This window comes from Trachymyrmex septentrionalis, unplaced genomic scaffold, assembly GCF_001594115.1.
Source record: "Trachymyrmex septentrionalis isolate Tsep2-gDNA-1 unplaced genomic scaffold, Tsep1.0 scaffold139, whole genome shotgun sequence".
Lineage (NCBI taxonomy): Eukaryota > Metazoa > Arthropoda > Insecta > Hymenoptera > Formicidae > Trachymyrmex > Trachymyrmex septentrionalis.
In genome coordinates, this window is record NW_017304533.1 from 135,313 (window position 1) to 159,178 (window position 23,866).

The 23,866-nt window shown below is 32.5% G+C and overlaps 1 protein-coding gene across 4 annotated transcripts in view; it reads left to right on the forward strand.

The window, feature by feature from the left end:
• The window catches only part of LOC108745370 (putative inorganic phosphate cotransporter), a 32,602-nt gene that overhangs the window by 3,466 nt on the left and 5,270 nt on the right, over window positions 1–23,866 (forward strand). Inside the window, exon 2 of one of the 4 annotated variants that reach the window (XM_018481495.1) lies at window positions 21,175–21,329. The exons of 2 other annotated variants lie outside the window; for them this stretch is intronic. In XM_018481495.1, coding sequence (XP_018336997.1) covers window positions 21,284–21,329 — 46 coding nt within the window. In that variant the 5' untranslated portion in view covers window positions 21,175–21,283. Of the gene's footprint in view, window positions 1–21,174; window positions 21,330–22,998; window positions 23,142–23,866 lie in introns of those variants that run through there. One more of the 4 variants, XM_018481492.1, reaches the window with a different exon arrangement.

The following is a 23,866-nucleotide window of genomic DNA, read 5'->3' on the forward strand; positions in this document are numbered from 1 at the left end:
AAAAATATTCAATGTATAAAACATTAATTATTATGATTTTAAATTTATTGTTTATTATTTATTATTCGTGTATTTATATACTGCTCATGTTTGCTATATATAATTTAAAAAACAAAGTTTTTCTAAAAAAATTAGTTAGAACATTTTGAATTAAAATTTTGTAATATTAATTTTGAAATGCAATTTTTTGATGTAATAATTAATCCTAGAGGAATAAAGTGTGTATTTTTAATATATATTTTTCCTTTTTGTCTTTATGTTTCCGTTCTTTTATTGCAAGCAAAAACTTAGAAATGATAATTTTTTAATTATTTCATTGTAATAAATAAATGTTTAGCTTTTAATATGATCTTTTGTTGACTTATGTTTTATGTATTAATTTTTTGAATAACTTAATTCCTTATGTTTTATATAAGCTTGAATTTTATATGATTAACGTTTATATATTTTTTTAAATTATTTATACAAAATCCCATTTTAAACAATATCCTATTCTATTTCTTTTCAATTTTAAAGAAAAATATTTTAGATATAAAAATTTTAGAGAAAATTATTTCAGATAAAATTGTATTTTGATTTGAAGAACGAATAATTATGAAATTAATTTTTGAAACAAATTAATTTTGATTATATATTAAGGTCATGACCTTTTTAAAATGGAATTATATAATTTTTTTACATAATATGATTGTTTTTATTATTCTGCATATAAAAATATTAAAATAAAGATATAAAGAAAACAATAATTTACGACATACTTTATATTTTTAGCGTATTTGAAACTTTTTAGCACATAAAATATAAAATATCTCGCGCGAATGTGTATTTTTTTACACCAATCAATTCATTTCATTATTCTATGAATGAAAGTATTAAGATACCAAAAACAGATATCAAAAAGTAAATATTTCACAAAATACTTTATATGTATTTCATATGAAATTGTGCCATAATAAAATATAAAATATCTTATAAACTGTATTGATTTAATATTTCCATTTTAATACTCTCATATGTTGAATAATTAGAGGAATATCCTATGATATAAAAAAAAATCATAATTTAAAAAAATGGTCATGTCATATGATTATAAAAAACTGACTTTTCGAAAATTAATTATATTATTATTTATCTCTCTTTCAAATCATACAACTTTTGTCTGAAATATTTTTGTTAATTAAAAAGAAATTTAATTTTAGGAGATATATATTTAAAAGAGATACCTTATACATTACCTTAGCTGAAGAAAATTCATTGATGAGTACAAAATATTTTTAGTGCAAATAAGGGGAACACTGTTGTCGCTATTGATAAAATAGACTATGTTAATAAGATGGTGGTATTATTATAAGCAGGGGTGGGCAAAATACTCAAAAAATTTTATTTAAATACAAAATACAAAATACTCTCAATAAAATAAAAATGTATTTAACCCTTATGTGGCCAACCAGGTACCCGGGTACCTATGGTCGCACATTTTGTTGAAAAATGATTTTTATACAAAAAGCAGTAAATTATCAATAATAAATAAATTATAATAAATAATATTCATTTATAGTTAATAACTATATAACTAAGGCTATATATAACTAAGGCTACAGCACGTTTTTAGCCATAAATTTGTATAGAGGTACCCGGGTACCTCGGTTGGCCCCGGTACAAGATTTTTTGGTTGGCCACATAAGGGTTAAATACGTATTTTAAATATTGTACATATTGTATTTCAAATACTGCCCACTTCTGGCAAAGGCACAATGTTAGAGGTTGTTGTTCAACAAATGTAAATATGGATAAATGATGCATTATGTACATCATGCGTGAAATGGAACGCACTTTAGATTGAGTCAACAATGGTGCGATTTTACCTTTAATAAAAAAATGTTTACATTTTTAAAATGTAGTTAGTATTGTATTTACAAATTTAAAATACAAAATACTAAAAAAAACCTATTTAAATGCAAAATACAAAATACTCTCAAAAAAAGTATTCAAATACGAAATACAAAATATAAAAATGTATTTAAATACGTATTTTAAATACACGTCTTTCAACTACCCACCCCTGATTACAAGACACTAATACTTATACAATTTTAAATCGTAATCCGATCAATAAATTATTATCAATAAATTACAGAAAAACATGGAAACAGCAAGGTTTTATATTTGACTTCACATATGCGTTGCCGAAAATTCACAAACCTGGCAATCCGTTACGTATCATAATTTCTTCTGGCATTTTAGACTCTTGTCTTGAAAAATTGTTTGCTTATGTTAAAAACAGCTTTCAGTTAATTAAAGACTTAACTTACATCAAATTACCACATGACCAAATACTTATTTCACTTGACGTGAAACGGTGTCACGGTGTCACTTTTCACCAATGTACCGATAGACTTAGTTATTAAGAGTATTGAACAAAACGTTGGATGACTATAGAAAGCAATATCTCCTTACCTAAAACGGAATTCATAAAAGCAATAACTTTGTGCTCTATTCTACATTTTTTACTTTCAACGAAAAAATTCTATAAACAATCGTATGTTGTTCTTATAGGATCTCCATTTTCTCCGATAGTAGCAGATCTTGTTATACAAGATCTAAAGAGAATTGCTCTTGAGAGTTTGCCATTTTCATTGGGTTTTTACGTGAGGTACGTCGATGCATTGCATTGCCAACATAGGAGAAAAATATTGTTAATTTATTAAGTATGTTTAATAATTACTATCGTCAATTAAATTTTACTATGGAGAGAAGCGGCAATTATTCGAATTTTCTAGATGTAACCTTAATAAAGAAGGACGAATTATTTGATATACATTTGATATCACAAACCCTCGTTCCCCTTCTCGGCACAGTATCTAAACTATTTTTCATGTCACCCGAGATGCCAAAAAATAGGGACAATTATGGATTTGATAGACAGAGTTTTATTATTATCACATCCAATCTTTGATGAGAAAAATTCTAGATTTATTATTAATATCTTACTTACGGTTACCCTAAGACTGAAATTTTTGAAAGCATTAGAAAAAGACACACCAAATACGAACAAATTAACAAGAACATACACCAAAAGAAAATTGCCGACAATTTAATTATATACTTTATTATATTCTACGTGCCTTCAATAGTAGAGACATTTAAGAGATTTTTTTATTATAAAATAACAGAATGGTTCGTTTGGCTTACATATGAATTAATACATTTATAAGAGCACAAAAGGACAAATTATCCATCAATATTACTTTCTGATGTAATATACAAAATTAATTGTCAAAATTGTGATGCTTCCTACAATATATGCGCCAGACGAAACGATTATTGAAGACACATCGAAATCACATAAATAGGAATATAATACCATATGGTACAACAGTTTGTAATAACAGAGTATAGAATTGAACACAATCACGATTTTAATTGGAATGACATTACAATTTTAGACAAAGGACAAGGTTTTAATAAAAGACTAATTTCAGCGATTCATATAAAAAAAACAAAAAATTGGACTTAATCTACAAAATGACATGGAATTGTTGAATTCGTTATATAATGATTTAATTCAGAGAAAATAGATGTGCTTTTAATAATAATATTATTACAAAATATATTACAAATATATTACAAATATATTACAAAAATTTGAAAATATATGAAAAAAAATTCTCAGTTTTTTTTTTGTATTCGGACTCATCGCATAATTTCATATGCAAAAACGTTAATTATTTATTTTAAAAAGTTATTAAATAATTTAAAACAATTGTAAAAAGCTAATATGAAGCAAATACGATAAATAGCTGCATAAAAAAACGTTAAAGACTTGATCTGGTAAAACACCGAGGCACAGATTTTATTTTATATCTACTTTCCGAATCTCTTTGATTTTTTCATGGGAGGAAAAAAACTCGATTTTTGTCATACTGTGTGCGTGCGTGCGTGCGTGCGTGCGTGCGTGTGTGTGTGTGTGTTTGTGTATTTAAATACATTAAATTGTATTTGATTTTTATTACAGAGAAGAATTATAACTGTATTTGTATAGACAACTAATAAATAATCGACAATTTTATTTATTTATGTCTAAAAATTAATTTTTATGCATGAATTAAATCTCAGTCTCTTGTGTCACAACTATAAAATTTACTTATAATCGATATGTGCGTTTATGACACAAACTTAGAGTTTTTTTCTAATACTTTTTCGCTTTATATGTATTCTACATTAGTCATACTTGTCACATTTTTTATTTTATTCGATTAAATTTTATTTACAAAAAGTGTGTTCAAACTTTGTCACTAGTTTTAAATCTTAGTGCCCTAGGCCCGATTGCATCAATGTTACTTTGACTTTAAGCAAGGTTTAAAATTCTCTCTATCTCTATCTATCTTTCGCTTTAAAACGAGACGGAGAGAGTTTCAAGTCTTGCTTAAAGTCAAAGTAACATTGGTGCAACCGGGTCTTAGTTGCTTATAAGATTGTTTCTAAAAAAATGGCATGTATAGTATTACAAAAAAATGACTATTATATATTTAATAAATACGAAGTAAGGTTAGTATTGGTTAATGTACAGGATGCACAATCTTAAATGTTTCGTGAGGTGGCAACAGTGAATTTACTTTATGTATATTATAGAGCTTATTGGACGACAATATTTACTTCAAGTTTATTATTTTTACTGTGTTTTAATATATAACACAAATATTACTTTGGCATTTAACTTGCTTTTTAACTTGCTTGGACCTATAATGGGTGCTTTTCATTTGATGACATAAATCGACAAAACGTTTTATTGATATTCAGAGAGTAACAAAGATAGAACGACATTTGTATCGACTTGTGTCATCAAATGGAAAACACCCAATAGGTGTTTTAAGCCTTAAGCCGTAAGAAATTGACCAACTATAGTCGAATGCGAAGAGAATCATTAATTGTGATTCGTCCATTCTTTATGGCTCAAGGCTTTTAGAAACATTATATCGTTTTTATTACATAACTTAAATATTTTTAATTAAATTTCAAGATTACTTACCTGCTGTATTTGATAAATTTTCTACATTTGTCTATCGTTTTCGCTATATATCTTAGATACCGTTTTGAATCCATTTTTATCTGGTCATATTTTATTAAAATTAATAATATGTTATCGTATTTTTGAATTTTAAATTTCAGATAACTCGTCTAAAGATACGACATATCCTTTATTCCTATCATATTTGTCATATAACTTAAATGTCGGTTTTAATCAATTATTTTAGTCGTATTTTATCAAAATTAGTAATATTCTATCATGTCTTTTTGTAAATCGTAAATTTCTAATACATTAAATTTTAGATTCTACAATTTACGAACTAAAAATACGAAAGAATATTATTAATTTTGATAGAAAATGATATCTGCTAACAAAAGTATTATAATACAGATCGAAGTATAGAAAATCTATCAAATATTTTAGCTAAATAATCTGAAATTTATGATTCAAAAACATGATAGGATATTATTAATTTTTATAAAACGTGACCAGATAAAAGTTGTTTAAAAACGATAATGAAGGAATATGATGGAAATGATAAAGAAATATAGAAAATCTATATCAGGCAAGTATTAAAATTTAAAATTAAAAATACTTAAGATATATGATAAATGTTTATAAGAACCTATGTCTACTTAATCCAGAAATATCTCTATAACTATCACATGCTTAAGTATCCAGACAGTGTGCGATTATAACTCAGCGTTAGAGTGTTAGACTATCACCCCGTAGGTCTTTGGTTCGAATCCCGCTGATTCCGATATGCGTTTTCAAAAATTGTAATTTCCGATGCATGTAATTGTAATTAATAAATTGCATATAAAAATATAAATTAATTTTACGAATTAATTAAATTAATTAAACGAATAATAAAAAAATAAGAACTGTATTTTAATAATTATAAAAAACTTTTTTAAAAACAATATGAAATTTACGATTTAAATGATACAATACTATATTAATTATAAAACATGACCAGATAGAAATTGATTAAAAACAATAACTAAACCGTGTGACAAAAATGATAGAGAAATATAGAAAATCTATCAGATAAGTAATCTGAACCAAAACACGATTCAATCAGATAGAGTTTTTTTTCTATTCTTTAGTTTTATCTAATTCTATCGGACTTTTTATATATATTTTATATCATAATATTATTATTCATTATATTATCATTTACTTTTATTGTCATAATAAATAATATTATAATATTACCACTATATTATTATTATATTATTTATTTGCCTGGCTGCTTTTGTAACAAAAGTAATATATCCTATGGAATATTTTAAATCTTATACATCTCATAAAAATTCAATGAAAAAATATATAGACAAAATCATTATCAAATAATTCCAATTTTTATGAATCACCGATTATATTGTATATTCTAAATGATATAGGAAATAAAAGAATTCGTAAAAGCTAAATATTTATAACATATTCCCTACAATACGAAATATTGCAGCAATATTATTTTGAAAGATTTTAATATTTCATAAAACATTGCTGCAATATTGTAGCAATATTCCTATGTCCGCAAAATTGAAATATTGCTATAACATTATACAATATTTCAATAATTATTCTAGTTCTATTAATTGCTAACATATTATTGTGTGTTTAGCATCATATTTCAAAATATATATGATAAAGTTATGATAAAAAAATATTCGGGGGCATAGAAAGCACATCCAAGGCTATATTCCGATTCCCACCTGAGTGCCACCCAGGTATCACTCCATCCTCGTTATTTAGCGAACATTAAACAAGGATGACATAATACTCAGAGAACACCTGGATGGGAATCCGACACGTCTAAAAAAAGATTAAGAATCTCCAGAAGACTCGTGCGCGCGCGCGCGCGCGCGCGTGTGTGTGTGTGTGTGTGTGTGGGAGAGAGAGAGAGAGAACTCGAATTGCATATATTCCTTCTTATAGGACCCATGTTTCCTTCTTATGAGAAGCGTATTCTTGTAGTGATAGGGCCGCATTCTTATTTATTGAATTATAATATTGACAGTATATTGCAATACTTTCTACAAAATATTAAAACTACATACAATATTTTGCAATATTGTTACAATATTTTCAATAAAATATTAAAATTTTAATATTGCAGCAACATATTGCGCACTATTGAAATATTGTTACAATATTTCGTGCTGTAAAGATATAGTCATATAAGTCTAGACCACAATATTTATATTTGAAATACGCAGCATCTGTACTTTATACGTTTATATATATTTAATATGTTTAATTATAATTTTTGGACAGTTAAAATATGTGTATTAAATAATTTTAGTATTGTCTCTATAATCTCAAAAACAATAATAATTAACTTATTTTATGTGTATTTCTTCCTCTCATCAATATTGATTGTGATGAAAAAGACAGAAATTTATTAAATAATAACTGGTAATAATTTGTTCTAAATGTATAATCAAATCTCCGTAAAATTAACTTCCAATTTTTGTGTTAACCTCCGTAAAAGTCATGTCTTAATCTTCCATGTAGTAATCGAGTACATATGCTAGCGCACGCGCATTTCTTTACTTTTGCGAAAGTCGATCGGTCCCGACAAGTTATTTTTATAGAGGTTCGACTGTATATATGTCGGTAAAATATATTTATAAAATTTATGGAATGTAATAACTTTCTGAAGAAAATTAAGAGATACGGATCAAAATTGACGTACTTGGAAAAATAAATTAACCAGTTATTAATTATACAACTCAAAAATCTTTTTATATCTTTTTTGTCACAATTAATAATTAAAATATTGATGAAAGAAAGAAACAGATAAAATAAATTATTATTACTATTTCTATGATTATCGAGACAATACTAAAATTACACTGGCGTGATTTCTGCTGTTTAAATAAAAGATACCATTTCTGAAGTATTTTTGCTCGCTAAACACGAATCTGACAATTAAGTTGCTCTATTCTATTATATTTTAAAATTTTAAGATACGCCATCATTATGGTGGTTCTTCAAAACTTTTTCTTCAAAAACATTTTTGGCATAGAATGTGTTTGGTGTGACTATATAGAGATTAACTTGATGGAAAAAAATCGGCATCTATTTAAAGATAAAAATTGGCACTTTAAGATGACATAAACGAAAGTAGAGAAAAAAATTTACGTTGCTCCCAAAAAAATCACACGTATGTCAAAAAACGTCAATTATGATACTTTTATCCTCACTTTTGTCAAAAACCTGACGTAATAGAGTAATATTTAATTACTAGATTCGTGTTTAGCACGCAAAAATACATCGGAAATAGTATCTTTTATTCAAACAACAGAACAAAAGTCTTAATATGTCAGCCTGTGTTATTTAAAACACATTTCTACGGTTCAAAAACTTGTTTTGGATGCTGTATGTACATTTCAATATAGATGTTGATCCTAGTCCTATAGTCCTATTTGATAATCATTAGATCAAACGCTGTCGTCTCTGGTCGTCATTAATAACAAGTAACAAATTATCCATTTTTCAGACAAAAAAATTTTTTCTGACATGTGTAATTTGTATTACAACTACAGCCAGTAGTTTCTGTTTTCTGTCTTCCGTCCATCAAAACAAATTAATGACTGTGTTCAGCAGAATACAAAAGTTTTATGATGATTGTCTGCTGAGATAGGACTATTCTTCTAAATCTAAAAGTATCCAATTAGCGCGAAAAAAACTTCTAACAGTGCAAAGTAAACATTCTGCTGAACGTAGTCATTCTACCATTTCCAATACAAAATATAAAAAAAAATAACTCTAAGAAATTTAATTGACCGTTTCGTAGGAAATTACATAAAACAGATTAAATCAGTTAATTATCATTGTTTTTGTCGTGATAAAGACAATACTAAGTCCATTGAATACATAGTCCATACAGCACGGGGAGCTCATACAATTTTTGTAAGCTTCATTTAAGCTTTCAAAAGAACTTCCCGGGAACTCCTATGTCCGCTTTTGAGAGTTCTCTGGGAACTTCAAGGGAACTTTGCCCAATACAGTGTGTTATATTACAGTTATCTTACAGTTATCTATTGAGCTGACATTGCATGTTACACGTACGTTACATGTAATATTGTGTTTACTGAGTAATTTGTAAGGAACTTTTTAAGTTCCCTGAAAGCTCAGCAAAATGAATTCCCTAGCTGAGAGCTTATTTAGTCGAATTTTGTAAGCTCCCTGGAAGCTCAACAATATGAACTCCCTGGAAGTTCGTTTTGTCGAATAAGCTCCTCGCGAGAGCTCAGCAAAATGAACTCCCTTAATCGGAGCTTCGTGCTGTGGGAGGTATTTAATGGTTTGAATTAGAAAGAATCAAGGAAGAGTGGAGCGGATTCAGCCGAAAGCCGCCGTTTGTTGGAATGAGTAGCAGATATGATAGAAGCGTGATGAAACATACGGTGCTGCACACATTAGTATTATACCGCACTAGTGTTTTGTGTGTGTGTGTGTGTGTGTGTGTGTATATATATATATATATATATATTATATATAAATTTTTCAGATAATTTTTCAGAATTTTTCATATTTGAAATTTATGAAGATTTTTTTTTACTTCATAATTTTTCAGATTTTCTAAGCTTTTTTCAGAAATTATAGAATGAGAAATCTTAGAATATATCAGATTTGTATTTTTTCAGCTTTTTTTGGAAATTATGAGAGAGAGAGAGAGATGAAAAATCTTAGAATATATTCTAAAGTTTCATAAAGCGTTGTCGAGTAGTACGCCACATTGCCACCAGAGGGACACAGCGAGTTAAATTTCTCGAATTTAAAAATCATTCAGAGATAGAGAGATATTAGGTTATCTCATATTTAAATAAATGGTTAGATGCATATATTTATTTTCAAATATATAGTAGCAATTGAATAATCAGCATGCGCATCACATATGAGAGAAGCATGTGAGAGAAGTGTAATACAGGCCTAACGTAAGTAGAAGAAGAAGAAAACAAACATATTTTCCAGCGAATTACATGTATCAAATTGTTCGATTTTTTAACAACTTAATACAAACTTAATACAAACTTAATTATATTTTGACATGAGTACAATTAATTGCTCCTATTTATAAAATCTTTGTTTTTGTACATACCTCATACTCTGATTTAATTTAGAAAATTAATATATTGTGGACGTAAAGGAGCTATTGCTTCTATTACTTTCTTTATAATCCTTGTGGATTTATGAATACCACTACAATCGCCAATTACAACTTGAAAAGTTTGGAAGCATAGAATCTTAAAGTGAGTAACATATAGCCGGTGTAGTAGTAATACAGCATGATTTCTAAAACAAAAATTAAAATTACGTTTATTGTGTATAATTTTTTTATTTAATTTATTTCTGACATATAAAGTAAAATAACTTAAATAAAATAAAAAATAAGAAAAACATTTGATATATATCTATCAGTTCTGCTTCTTATTCTCTGTTTAATAAGATTTAAAATCATCTGGACAGTATGTTTTTGTGAAATCGAAACTATTTTACAAATTCTACATTATCATATTTGTTAAATAAATCTGAACATGGGTGAAATATACATTATTTGCAAAATAGCACTGTAGCGACACGTGCGCGCGACGTCGCCCTCAGATATATTTTTCTTATCGAAAGAATAACAAACAATTAATATACGTATATTATGTGTTCTAATGTTCGTTAAATGTTTACAAGTTAAAATAATTAGACCGTCCATGTGAGCGTCACAGACATCCTTTTCACTCGTTCAACTGAACTGCATATTGTTAACATATGCACACATCTTTCTTCTAGCTTTTCGAAATATGAAACTTTGTCGTACCAGACATGCGAGTAATATACCTATGCCATTCAGGATTCTGTAAGCCAAGCAACGATCTGAGGAGTCAGTCTCTTTTTACTCGTCGACGCGAATACACCACGCTTTCGACTTCTGTCTAACAAAATAAAGTACCAGTGTTAGCACCAACCGAGTCGCCGTTATTACCGGACCACTCCTTACCCACATAATTGGTGACCCCGACGTGATCTTGCATGCGTATATCGCGTTTTCCGTAAAGTGCAGTGTGGGTGATTGTGGAAGTGCACCGAAAATCATAAGGACTGACGTTGAGACCCGACCGTAGCCCCTCCGTAGCGATCATGGATAAAGAAAGCGCGGCCGCATCGATCGACCGAGTGGCGACCAGGATTCCGCCGTTCTGGGCTCGCGATCCCGAGCTGTGGTTCCGCCAGGTGGAGAGTCAATTTGCGCTCTCGGGAATCACAAACGACGATACAAAATTTCATTACGTCACGGGCAACCTCGATGCCCGATACGCCGAGGACGTCCGCGATATATTGGTCGATCCACCCGAGACTGGAAAGTACCAGTTACTCAAAACGGAGCTCATACGCCGGCTCGGGACCTCACAGGAGAAAAAGACACGGCAGTTACTCGAACAAGAGGAGATGGGAGACCGAAAGCCGTCCCAGTTCCTTCGCCACCTGCGTGGGCTGGCGGGCACCGCCGTTCCGGACGAGTTGCTCAAAACCATCTGGCTAGGGCGAATGCCAGCGTCCATGCGGGTCATCCTGGTAACCCAGACGGAAGCCGGTTTGGAGAAGATGGCCGAGCTCGCCGACGCCGTCAGCGACGCCTTGCCTGAAAGGCACCAGGTCGCGGCCGTATCGACGGACTCGTTCGAGACGATGCTCGAGCGATTGACCGTCCATATCACCGCCAAAATGGGGGAGTTGGCGAATGGACTTCGCCAAGAGATCGCGGCGGTAGAGGACCGCGTGTCGGCTCGCGGTAGCCGATCGCGGGAGCGGCGTTCACCGTCCGGGCAGCGCGCGCGCAGCCGCGGTCGCGGCAAGGACGGCGTCTGCTGGTACCACTGGCGGTTTGGTGCTGACGCGACAAGATGCGAACCGCCGTGCAACTTCCGCTCGGGAAACGATCAGGGCGGTCACTAATGGAGGCAAGCGACCCGAGCCCTGCGTCCCTCCGCCTGTTCGTCACGGACAGAAATTCCAAGAAGGGATTTTTAATTGATACCGGCGCCGATCTCTGCGTTTACCCACGAACATTTCTACGCGGGCCGCGGGAGAAGTCAACGTACGAGCTCTTGGCGGCGAACAACAGCGTCATCGCGACTTATGGGACGATCACAATTACGCTCGACCTTGGGTTACGCCGGGCCTACACGTGGAGATTCGTCATCGCCGACGTGCCTAAACCAATCATCGGAGCGGATTTCCTGGCGTTCTATGGCTTGCTCGTCGACGTTCGTGGCCGCCGCCTAGTGGATCAGCTGACTTCGTTGACTGCCAAAGGTCATGTCGCAAAGGGTAACCTCCCCGGCGTTAAAACCATTGCTGGAACGTCGATCTATCACGAGCAGTTACAGAAGTTTTCTGAAATCACGCGCCCGGGCGGCGCCCCTGCTGAGCCGAAACATTCGACCCAACATCACATCCGAACGACACCAGGCCCCCCCGTGGCGAATAAGCCGAGGCGTTTGCCGACGGAGAAACTGCGCGCGGCCAGGAAGGAATTCGAGACCATGATCCAGTTCGGGACGGCACGACCATCGGAAAGCTGCTGGGCGTCACCGCTGCACATGGTCCCGAAGAAAGCCAGCGACGAATGGCGTCCATGTGGAGATTACCGCGCCCTCAACGCAAGGACCTTGCCGGACCGATACCCCGTCCGACACATAGAGGATTTCGCGCAGTCCTTACGAGGTAAAAGTATCTTTTCGACCATAGATCTAGTTCGGGCATACAACCAGATCCCCGTCGCGCCGGAGGACATAAAAAAGACGGCTATAACGACACCGTTCGGATTATTCGAATTTCCGTTCATGTCGTTTGGCCTGCGCAACGCCGCGCAAACCTTCCAGCGGTTCATCGACGAAGTCCTCCGAGGTCTGGATTTCTGTTACGCGTACATAGACGACATACTCGTCGCATCGACTTCCGAACGCGAGCACCTGCAGCACCTGGAGATCGTGTACGAACGGTTAAGGAAATTCGGAGTGGTTATCAACCAGACCAAGTGCGTGTTCGGGCAGGCGGAAGTTAAATTCCTTGGCTATCGAGTTTCCGCCGAGGGGACTCAGCCCTTGCCCGAGAAGGTCGAAGCCATCCGAAGTTACCCGCAGCCGACGACGGCGAAACAGCTGCGACAGTTCCTGGGTATGTTGAACTTTTATAGGAGGTTCATACCCAGAGCGGCTTACCTTCAAGCACCATTGAATGATCTACTCCAGGGGAATATCAAGGGCAAGACGCCCATCGCCTGGACTACATCGACACAGGCCGCTTTCGATGAATGCAAGGAGAGCATAGCACAAGCGGCTTTACTGGCTCACCCTGAACCGGACGCGCCACTCGCAATAGTCTCCGACGCCTCGGATTTCACAGTGGGGGCGGTCCTTCAACAACGAATCGGCGATAGCTGGGAACCATTAGCCTTCTTCTCCAAGAAGCTAAGTGGTGCCGAAAAGAAGTACGGCGCATACGACCGGGAACTCCTCGCTATCTACCTCGCCGTCAAACATTTCAGGCACATGGTGGAAGCTAGGACCTTCACGATCTATACGGACCACAAGCCGATCACCTTCGCTTTTCGACAGAAAGCCGACAAGGGCTCGCCCCGACAATGCCGTCACCTCGACTTTATCGGTCAATTCTCGACCGATATCAGGCACGTATCCGGTAAGGACAACATCGTCGCCGACGCCCTCTCACGCGTTGAAGGAATCGCAGCCTTGGACTACGAAGCTCTGGCAACATCACAGGAGACCGACGACGAGTTAAAAATCTACCGTAATGGGAGCTCGGCACTGCAGATAAAAAGGGTGCAATTACCGGGGACACCGGTGAGCGTGTATTGCGACGTGTCTTCAACAACAGCAAGACCGTTCGTCACCAAGCAGTTCCGCCGGGCGGCATTCGAATCGGTACATCAGCTCGCGCATCCGGGGATCAAGGCGACCGTCAAGCTGGTTACACAACGATTCGTTTGGCCGTCAATCAAATCCGACTGTCGAAGATGGGCAAGAAGCTGCATAGAGTGCCAGCGATCCAAGATAACTCGCCATGTTTCGGCGCCGTGCGGTACCTTCGCACCGCCGTCATCGAGGTTCGAGCACGTCCATCTCGACCTCATCACCATGCCCAGCTCGGAAGGCTACAGGTACTGCCTGACTTGCGTCGACCGATTCTCTCGATGGCCAGAGGTGATACCGCTCGTGGACCAGGAGGCCGTCACCGTCGCTCGGGCCTTCTACGAGGGCTGGATAGCTCGATTCGGCACCCCCCTCCGCGTTACCACCGATCAGGGGAGACAATTCGAATCGCAACTATTCAGGCAGCTTAGCGCGCTATACGGAGTAGCGCACCTCAAGACAACAGCGTACCACCCGGCGGCCAATGGGATGATAGAGCGACTACACCGACAACTCAAGGCAGCCATCAAGTGCCACGAGAAGGACCAATGGACAAAGGTCCTTCCCACCGTGCTGCTCGGCATCCGGGCTGCGTGGCGAGAGGATTTGGGAGCGACCGCAGCCGACCTTCTCTACGGCGAGTCAATTCGGTTGCCCGGAGAGTTCTTGGCTTCAAGAGCACTCCCAGAAGGCGATGCGGCCGAATACGTCAAAGAATTACGGCAGCACTTTCGAAGACTCCGCCCGACAAACGGCACCCGCCACGGCGAACGGCAGACCTTTGTGTTCAAAGATCTCAGTACGGTGGGCCAGGTATTCGTGCGCCACAACGCACCTGGAGGAACCCTGCAGCAACCGTACGACGGACCCTACAGAGTGGTCAGCCGCAAACCGAAAACATTCGTGGTTCACATCCGAGGTAGGGATGTGACCGTGTCTATCGATCGGCTGAAGCCCGCCTACATCATTTCAGAAGACGAGGAACCAGAGAAGGCTAGCTCGCCACCAATCGAGCAGCGGTTGGAGAACCCCCCAAGTTCCGGCACATCATTGCAACCGCCCGTGCCATCGGAGCTGGATAACCCTGAAAATTCAGCAAGGAGGACCGACCCACCAACCGCCCAGGAGCCGATCAAGACCGCTTTACGGCAAACCACACGATCGGGCAGACGAGTGCGATTCCCGGACCGACTTCAGGGCGGTTTCTCGTGATTAGGCAAATCACTAGCAGGGGGGTACTGTAGCGACACGTGCGCGCGGCGTCGCCCTCAGATATATTTTTCTTATCGAAAGAATAACAAACAATTAATATACGTATATTATGTGTTCTAATGTTCGTTAAATGTTTACAAGTTAAAATAATTAGACCGTCCATGTGAGCGTCACAGACATCCTTTTCACTCGTTCAACTGAACTGCATATTGTTAACATATGCACACATCTTTCTTCTAGCTTTTCGAAATATGAAACTTTGTCGTACCAGACATGCGAGTAATATACCTATGCCATTCAGGATTCTGTAAGCCAAGCAACGGTCTGAGAAGTCAGTCTCTTTTTACTCGTCGACGCGAATACACCACGCTTTCGACTTCTGTCTAACAAAATAAAGTACCAGTGTTAGCACCAACCGAGTCGCCGTTATTACCGGACCACTCCTTACCCACAGCACTATATATATTTCTTCATTAGATTCTTCAGTATCGCATTTTCGTCACCATAGAGAAGTTGATTTTCGCATAATTCCATTTTCGCAACCATAATATTCAAATTCTTTATCGCAAAAAATTATAAATTTCGTAAAACTTTGACTAAACCAAGGAATCTTTCACTACACATTTATTTGTCAGATAAATGGTTTACAGGCTTACACGATACCGAAAGCACTGTGTAAATTATCTTTCAATTATAATCATTTATCAAGAATCTAAATTAATTTTATTGTAGGAACAATGCTCTACAAATATTTATTCATTAGATAAATTATTTTATAGTTTATCCAGATGGAATATCCCCCCCCCAACTCTAAATTAAATAAACTAACATATTTGGGATAACATAAAAATCTTAGACGAGAAAAAAGTTTTTAAAATCAATCTTTTCATACTATTCATATTAAAAAACGAAAACAAAGTTTGAATCTATAAAATAACACATTATCTTTAGATTCAATGTTTTTCAGATGTAATGCTTTCACCTAATTATATTTTATATTTTATTAGCATTTGGTATGTACCTGACTAGTGAACCACCAACATAAAAATTCTCAGCGTTTGTGTAAATTTAAATAATTTATTTAAGTGATTATTTAAATTTATTATTTATTTATTTAATTGATTATATACAGTAAGCAAACAGTTATAGTAATAAACGTGCCAATGATAATGTAATGGTTCGTTTAATCATATTTATCACATATAAGTTACATGTTTAATGTAACTATGGTTTTTTGACAAAATAGTTCAAACAATAATGATTCAACAATTTCCGAAATAAATAAATTATAATCTAATAATAAAGTAATGATTATTGGGAATTAGCGATGTATAAAATGTGCAATAGATATGATTATATGTTAATTCATTTAATTTAAACGTTTATTCAGCAAATCGAGCAATTTGATACAAAGTAGTTTGCTGGAGAATACATTCATCTGACCATTTACATAAATATTTGACAACATAATTGTAATTATTAAAGTTTGTGAATCATTTATACTGAGGAGGATTCAAAACACAAATCGAAACATTTGTATATATTATATACTCTTTTAAGAAATTGCATTCGTACACTATGTATGCTCTGGCTCAGATAGGCTTTACACATTCAAATGATTTTTTTTAATTACAACAATTATACAAAGATTCTGAAAAATTCTGAGAAAAATTTTTGCCAGGGGTGCACTTTAATATACACTGCATTCGGGGAGCGAATAACAAAGACAGAATGACACAATAGCGCTCTCAAACGCAGCTATAAATGTCGATCCTGTGATCTTATGTTTATAAAACACACGCTTCTGTACATGTATATAAGTCATCGATCGATAATAAATGGTTCGTCAATCTTTCGGATGAAGAACTCAAGCAAAACAGCATGTTACGAAATCAAAATGACACATTAAAATAAATCATGATTGATTGAAAAGTGACTTTTAACATATATTTTGTTAAGCATTTCGATGTCATCATGACTTTTGGTTCTACTTGGGAAATCCCTTCTAATGTGTGTAATCTGCAGAGTTGGGAAAGTTACCTATGTGTATACTTTATAAGTTATTTATAAAGACTATATTTTTTATTATAAAAATTGAGTACAATAAGTTCGGGTATTTTATTTTTTATATTATATTTTGCTTTTCGCTTCAGTTTTATTACTTGTTGTACTCAATTTCTGTAACAAATACGTAGAAGGTAATCTAAAAGTAATTTATAAATAACTTGTAAAATAACTTTTCCTACTCTGGACTAATCTTTTACAACTACAGTAGTTTCTGCCTTTCATCCTATCCACCTTTAAGTTTCGAAATAAGATTTATATTTATTTTTTGACATTTTTTTAAGCTTGCCCTTTTCTTTCTTAGTAGTATTATTTCGCGAAAAAAAGTCTTGTATCTATGTATAATATATTCATTGTTGAAAAATTACTTTGTCAGAGCATAAAATATACAATAAAAGTTTATGAACACTACTTATAATTATGTTATTAATATTTTTTTATGCAGAAATATGGAATATATTTATATAGCTTTTTAAAATATAACACACATTTAATTAAAATTAAAATTGATAAAAAACCAAAGAGAAAAGGGGCTACGAGCCAAAAAATATTACATAAAATAAACTGTTGAAATATAAAAGTTGAACAAAAATAAAAGAAACAATGTATTAAACACATAGAAAATGGCATATACTGGTCGTCCAAAGAATATTGTCAGGAATAACTCTCTCTACTCCAATTCTTAATAGATTTTATTTTACAACAATTTTCCTTCTCTAAATTTCACCGATAACTAATTTATAAATAGCTGTATCTCACAAAAAAATGTATCAATAACCATCCTAATTTACTTATTACTAATACCGAAAAAGGGAATGTCACGGTTGTTCTCGAGAAAAATTTTGATATACTAAAGATGGAGGAGATTCTTTCGGATTGACACCTATTCTATTATTAACAAAAAAAGCTCTGATGAAAAAATTAACGCAGAATTTACGTGTGCTTCTTACGAGATGGAGAAGCGGTGACTTCATCGATGAGCTTATATACGAGTATAAAAGATTACTTAGATAGCAATATTCCTAGAGCGTATGGATTGACTAAAATCCATAAAGCTGATACCCATTGAGAGTAACTATGTTTTGGCTTCATTAGATGTAGTGTCTCTCTTCACTAATGTACCTGTAGATTTGCCACTGAATAGTATTGAGAAAAAATAGGTCCATATTTCTACAAAAACAAGCATTCCAAAATAAGAATTTATTATTGCTGTAAAATTTGTTTTGAATTCTACTTTTTTTTGCCTTTAATAATAAGTTTTATACACAGGTATTTGGTACTCCAATGGATTCACCACTTTCTCCTATCATTGCTGATATGATAATGCAGGATTTAGAAAAAATTATCATCATGAAACTACAAATATATCCATTATTTTACTGCAGATATGTCGATGACATCATTCTCGCACTTCCATCTGATAATACTAAGACGCATTTAAAAATTTTAATTCTTTACATTTACATACACGGTTACAATTCACTATGGAGATTAGCATCGACGATAGATTGAATTTTCTTGATATGGCTTTAATTATTAATATAGTAAAAATCTAATAGAAGCAATTCATATTTTTCTTGATAATGGCTTTCCTCTCTCCTTTATTTTTTCCACTATAGAAAAACGATTAAAATTTCACGTACATAATAAACAGACTACACATATCCCACAAATCAAAGAAAAATTCTTCACAGTTCCTTATGTTAAATCTATCTCCGAAAGTTTCTCATTTATATCCAACATGTTTCATTGTAAATTACTATTTTTTTTTCCATTACTAACACTAAAAAATATTATAAAGAGAGGAAAGGACAAGGTAGAATTGCTTTCGAATCAAAATGTGGTCTATAAGATCTGTGATGATTACGAGGCTAGCTATGTCGGTCAAACAAAAAGAAAATTGAGAATACGTAAACATATTTCAGATCAACAAAAAAACGGATTCTCCATCTGTCATATCCGATCACCATATTAATTCCAACTACAATTTCAGATGGAATGAAGTAAAGATTTTAGATAATGAATCTTCCTATAATAAAAGATTGATTTCTGAAATGGTTCACATAAAAAGACAAAAACAGGACTTAAATAAACAAAATCGTTGCCTGAATCTTATCTACAGATTATTCAATCTCTCTCTTCTTCCTAGTTACTCTTTTTCTTTGTCACTCCTTCCACACTTCTATTCCCTCTTACTTTCCACCTCCCACTACTTTCCAACAATTTTTTCTTTCATTCCTTTAATGTTTTGTGATTTTATTATGTTTCATAACACCAAGGAGACATTATATCGTTTATTTCTTTTTGCATTGTCTCTATTTTTAACTGATTGTCTGTATCTGAAACACTTTTTATTTTCTGACTTAAGAAACTTTAGATTTGTTATACTTAAGGTATTTATTCATATTAATTTTAGTGGTTACTAAATTATAATTTCATTTAATATATAGATATACTTTTTAGAATTTTAACTTTTATTAATTTTGCTTGGTATTATCTTAATATATTAGATTGTCTGTATAGATATACTTTTGGCAATTCTAACTTTTATTAATTTTGCCTTGTATTATCTCAATATATTAGTTTATCTGTACGCTATTCTTAACAATTTATTATGTTTTTTTCTTGTTGATTTTTTGCGCTGACATAATTCTGTTATATTATATTTTATCTACAGGATCGGATTCATTTCATGCGTTCACTATTTTTACTTTAAATTTAAGGATATTAATTTTTTTACTACTATTGATATTATAAGCATTTCACTGATTGACTGCAAATAGCTATTATCATGCGTATGTTTCTTTTTTCGATATATATTATAATTGTGATATTCGTTTTTTACGTCACCAGTGTCTGTTTTAAAAAACGAAATAGAAAATTTATTATGTTTTGTTTTTATCGATTATTATAAATATGTTAATATTGAAAATGATCCGAGCGTGATCAAAACATTTGTGTTTACTGCTAGCATATTAGATTACATTTTTACTCAACAATATATTTGTTTCTTTTATTTTTGTTCAACTTTTATATTTCTCGACGATTTATTTTCTATAATAATTTTTGGTTTTTTTAAAATTATAAGCCTTATTACTAATAAATATATTAAAATTTATATTTGTTTATTAAATATAACATTAACAGAATTTTTACTATCAATATTAACTTTTGTCGGAATAAAAAGTCACTATGTCAGATCAAGGTCTATAACTTAGTACAGATTTAAATCACTATACTATACGTAATGTACAATAGAATGCAGGTAAATCGGTCTGTTATCCTCGCAGATAAAAGCTTAATGTCGCATGCACGATTTACGTTACATAATCGGTCGATAGCACTAAAACGTGCTACAATTGTTCTTTGTCCTCAAACCGTTTTTATAGCTACATTATTTATTGTTAAATAAAAATACAATTTCAGATACTGTCGAAATTCTATATATAACTCATTTTACATCTATTTACAAAAATTATATAACAATTTCTATCTTGTGTCATATTAAGGCCTTGTATAACTGTATTTTTACTATTTTATTTTTCTAATACTGTATTTTCAGTTCGGCAAACGTCGAAGTCACATTTAATACTTCAAATAGCTTTGAGAGTTGTTACAGCAACTTTTCTTAATACAAATTTGAGAATGTTACATCTGATAGAATTTTCATATTTTTAAAAAGAGAATTTATTGTCCAAATTATTACTATTAGTAACTTCTTCAATTCAAAAAACTTCTTGCGAAGAGAAATTCTTGTTGCAAAAGGTTTGTAGATCACACACACAGTTGAATTTTAATCATAAATTATTGAATTCTCTCTTTTCTTCTCTTAAATCCCTTCCTTCTCTTAAAAGAACGCGAGCTCTCTTGCTACCTGCGTGGGGATATAAATAAGCTTCATATTCAACAACTGTTTTGCGAAACTAGATGATGAACAACATTCAAACGGTGATGACCAACGTACGAGATTCCGAAAAATCATTGAAAATGTCACGTGTAAAAGTGTCTCTTTGAATTCCTGAATTAAAACTGCAACATGAAGCTTCAAAATGTTCGTCTGTGGCTCGGGCGATTATTATCACGTGAGTTAAAAATTAATTTTTCTGTTTATCTTCCTGAAGAATTTATTTCACATTGCGAAGTTTTAGAATTAAAAGATTTAATTTCAATTGCAAACTTAAAACTGAAACAAACACTAAACTCGAATTATACTTTAACAATCATTTAAATCTCATGCATCTTCGATGTTGTATAAATTGAACTTAAAAATATTACAATAGAATTTTTTATAAAAATTCGACATTGACAGTTCTGATTTCCTTTTTATACTCGTTTGCATTCATTTTGTTACAAAAAAAATGCATAATTTATATAAATTATAATTTAAATACAAATTATAATATTATTATTGAAATTTAATAATAAAATTAATTTTATTAAATTAATTTTACAAATTATAATTTCATTTTTAAAAATTAAAATTATATTTATAATTTATGAGTTATTCCTTTTCGAACATATGCAATTTTCTTCGCATAAGCGTAAATTTTTATTAAATTATTAACAATATAAAAAACTAGGATTGGCAAAGACTAATGTTTTTTTTTTAAATAAAACATTGCGTTACTTTTCAAATATGTTTTTAATGCTTCAAACATGCTTTAAACGTACAAAAATTATTTTAACGTATAAAAATAAGAGACTGAAGAAATGAAACGTGAAGAAATGAAAAAGAAATAATTATACACGTAAATGCGATGAGATGCCAACAAGGCTGTGATGCAATGCTTACTAATAATAAAAAGGTAATAGTTAAAACTGACATGCATATTAACGATTTTCGAAATCAAACGAAGTCTGTATAATGACTTTCATTCTCCTTCTTTTGAAATAATAGGTAATATTTACGAATATGTAAGTGCCTTCAAAATTTTGTATTAATTTCATAAATCGTAAACCAGATGTGAACCAGATGTGCAGATAAATATGATATTTAAAATACGTTGAGCAAATACTTTGCGAATATTTTCGCGGTAGTATAGAAAGCTTGAGATAACATAATTGAGATAACATAATTAAAAATCTCCTAAAATTTCTTCTTCACCTGCGCGAGAATGTGCGAATGATACGATAGCAGATTCAATAAACTGAATACATCAATAAAATTATAAATGCAAAGATTTACAACAACAAGAAATTTATAAATTATTCATATATAAAAAAATATTTAAATAAAAATAAGAAAAAATTATTTTTTTAATTTTTTTTTCAAAAAAGTACAATTAATTTTGAAAACATAAATAAATATGAAAATGTCATATTACAGAAAATCTTTTTCTAACAATAATTTGATTATTTAAACTATTTTTTTATTTTTTTTAGTACATTTTTAAAAATATCGTTGTATCTAGCTAATACTAGCGAATCCAACTGTGAGTAGTATTTCGTTCTGCGACTGGTACTGATTGATATTTTCAAACAAACACTATTTCAGCGTAAAATATAGTCAAACCTCGTTTTTAATTATTCATTATCATATTTATTTTATTTAAAAAATATGTATAATTCATGTTACATATCTTTTGAACATACACATGATATACATTATTTTTTAAAATTGACTAATAATGAATTAAGAAAATTTAGAAGATTATTTAATCTTTTTACAATATATTTTCTATTATGAGCATATTTTTAACTATTTCGGACCAATATCTGACATTTACGATAGAGAAACTAATTTGTTCACGCGAATCTAGTTGGCATGGTAATGCAACGCAATTCTGTCAATCTGTATATTTTTTCCATTTTTCCTAAACATTCCTAAATGCGGGCATTACGCGAAACCGTGCGCTCGATTCGCACTCCGTCAATTTTCTGGAGATTTTTACTAGGTAAGTACGGATCATTCGACGGAAGTAATCACAACAAAACGTTAGGATAAATATAGGTGATCGTAATTAGACTAAAATAGGTTATTCTCTATTTTTTACTCTGTTTTCAAGGTAAACATTCTAGCAGAACTTTAATATACTTCTAATCTGAAGTAATTAAAATAAAAAGGAAAGATATCACAATACACATTAAAAAACAGTATTTTTATTTTTATAACGTTTACTTATATCTATAAATGGTTTTGTTAGCGTCGTATCTCATAATTGTAATTTTTTGTGTGTATACCGCAAAACTGAAATAATATTAATAGTATCTCTAGAAGCATATTTACTTTCGACTTATCTATTAACTTTTTTCTTTTTATTTGGAATTGCTAATCTTCTCATCAGTTACGTTATTCATTGGGTCGCCTCCACACAACACACAACACATACATGCACATATGTAGAACGTAGAAAAGGAATCATGTGCTGAGTGATTATTTAAAATTATAAATCATTATTTTTCAATGAAAATCAAAAAATCTATAAATTCTCGTATCAGCCATAAATTGAGTGAACTTGATTAGACTTAAAACTTTAGAAAAAATTTTAATAATCAATAATAAATGATTTTTACTAAGACCATAATGTGAATACACAAGTAAGAATATTAAAGCCTATAACAATCAAAGCTGGATCTTTTAATATTTAAATAATTCAATGTGAATTATATATATATATAT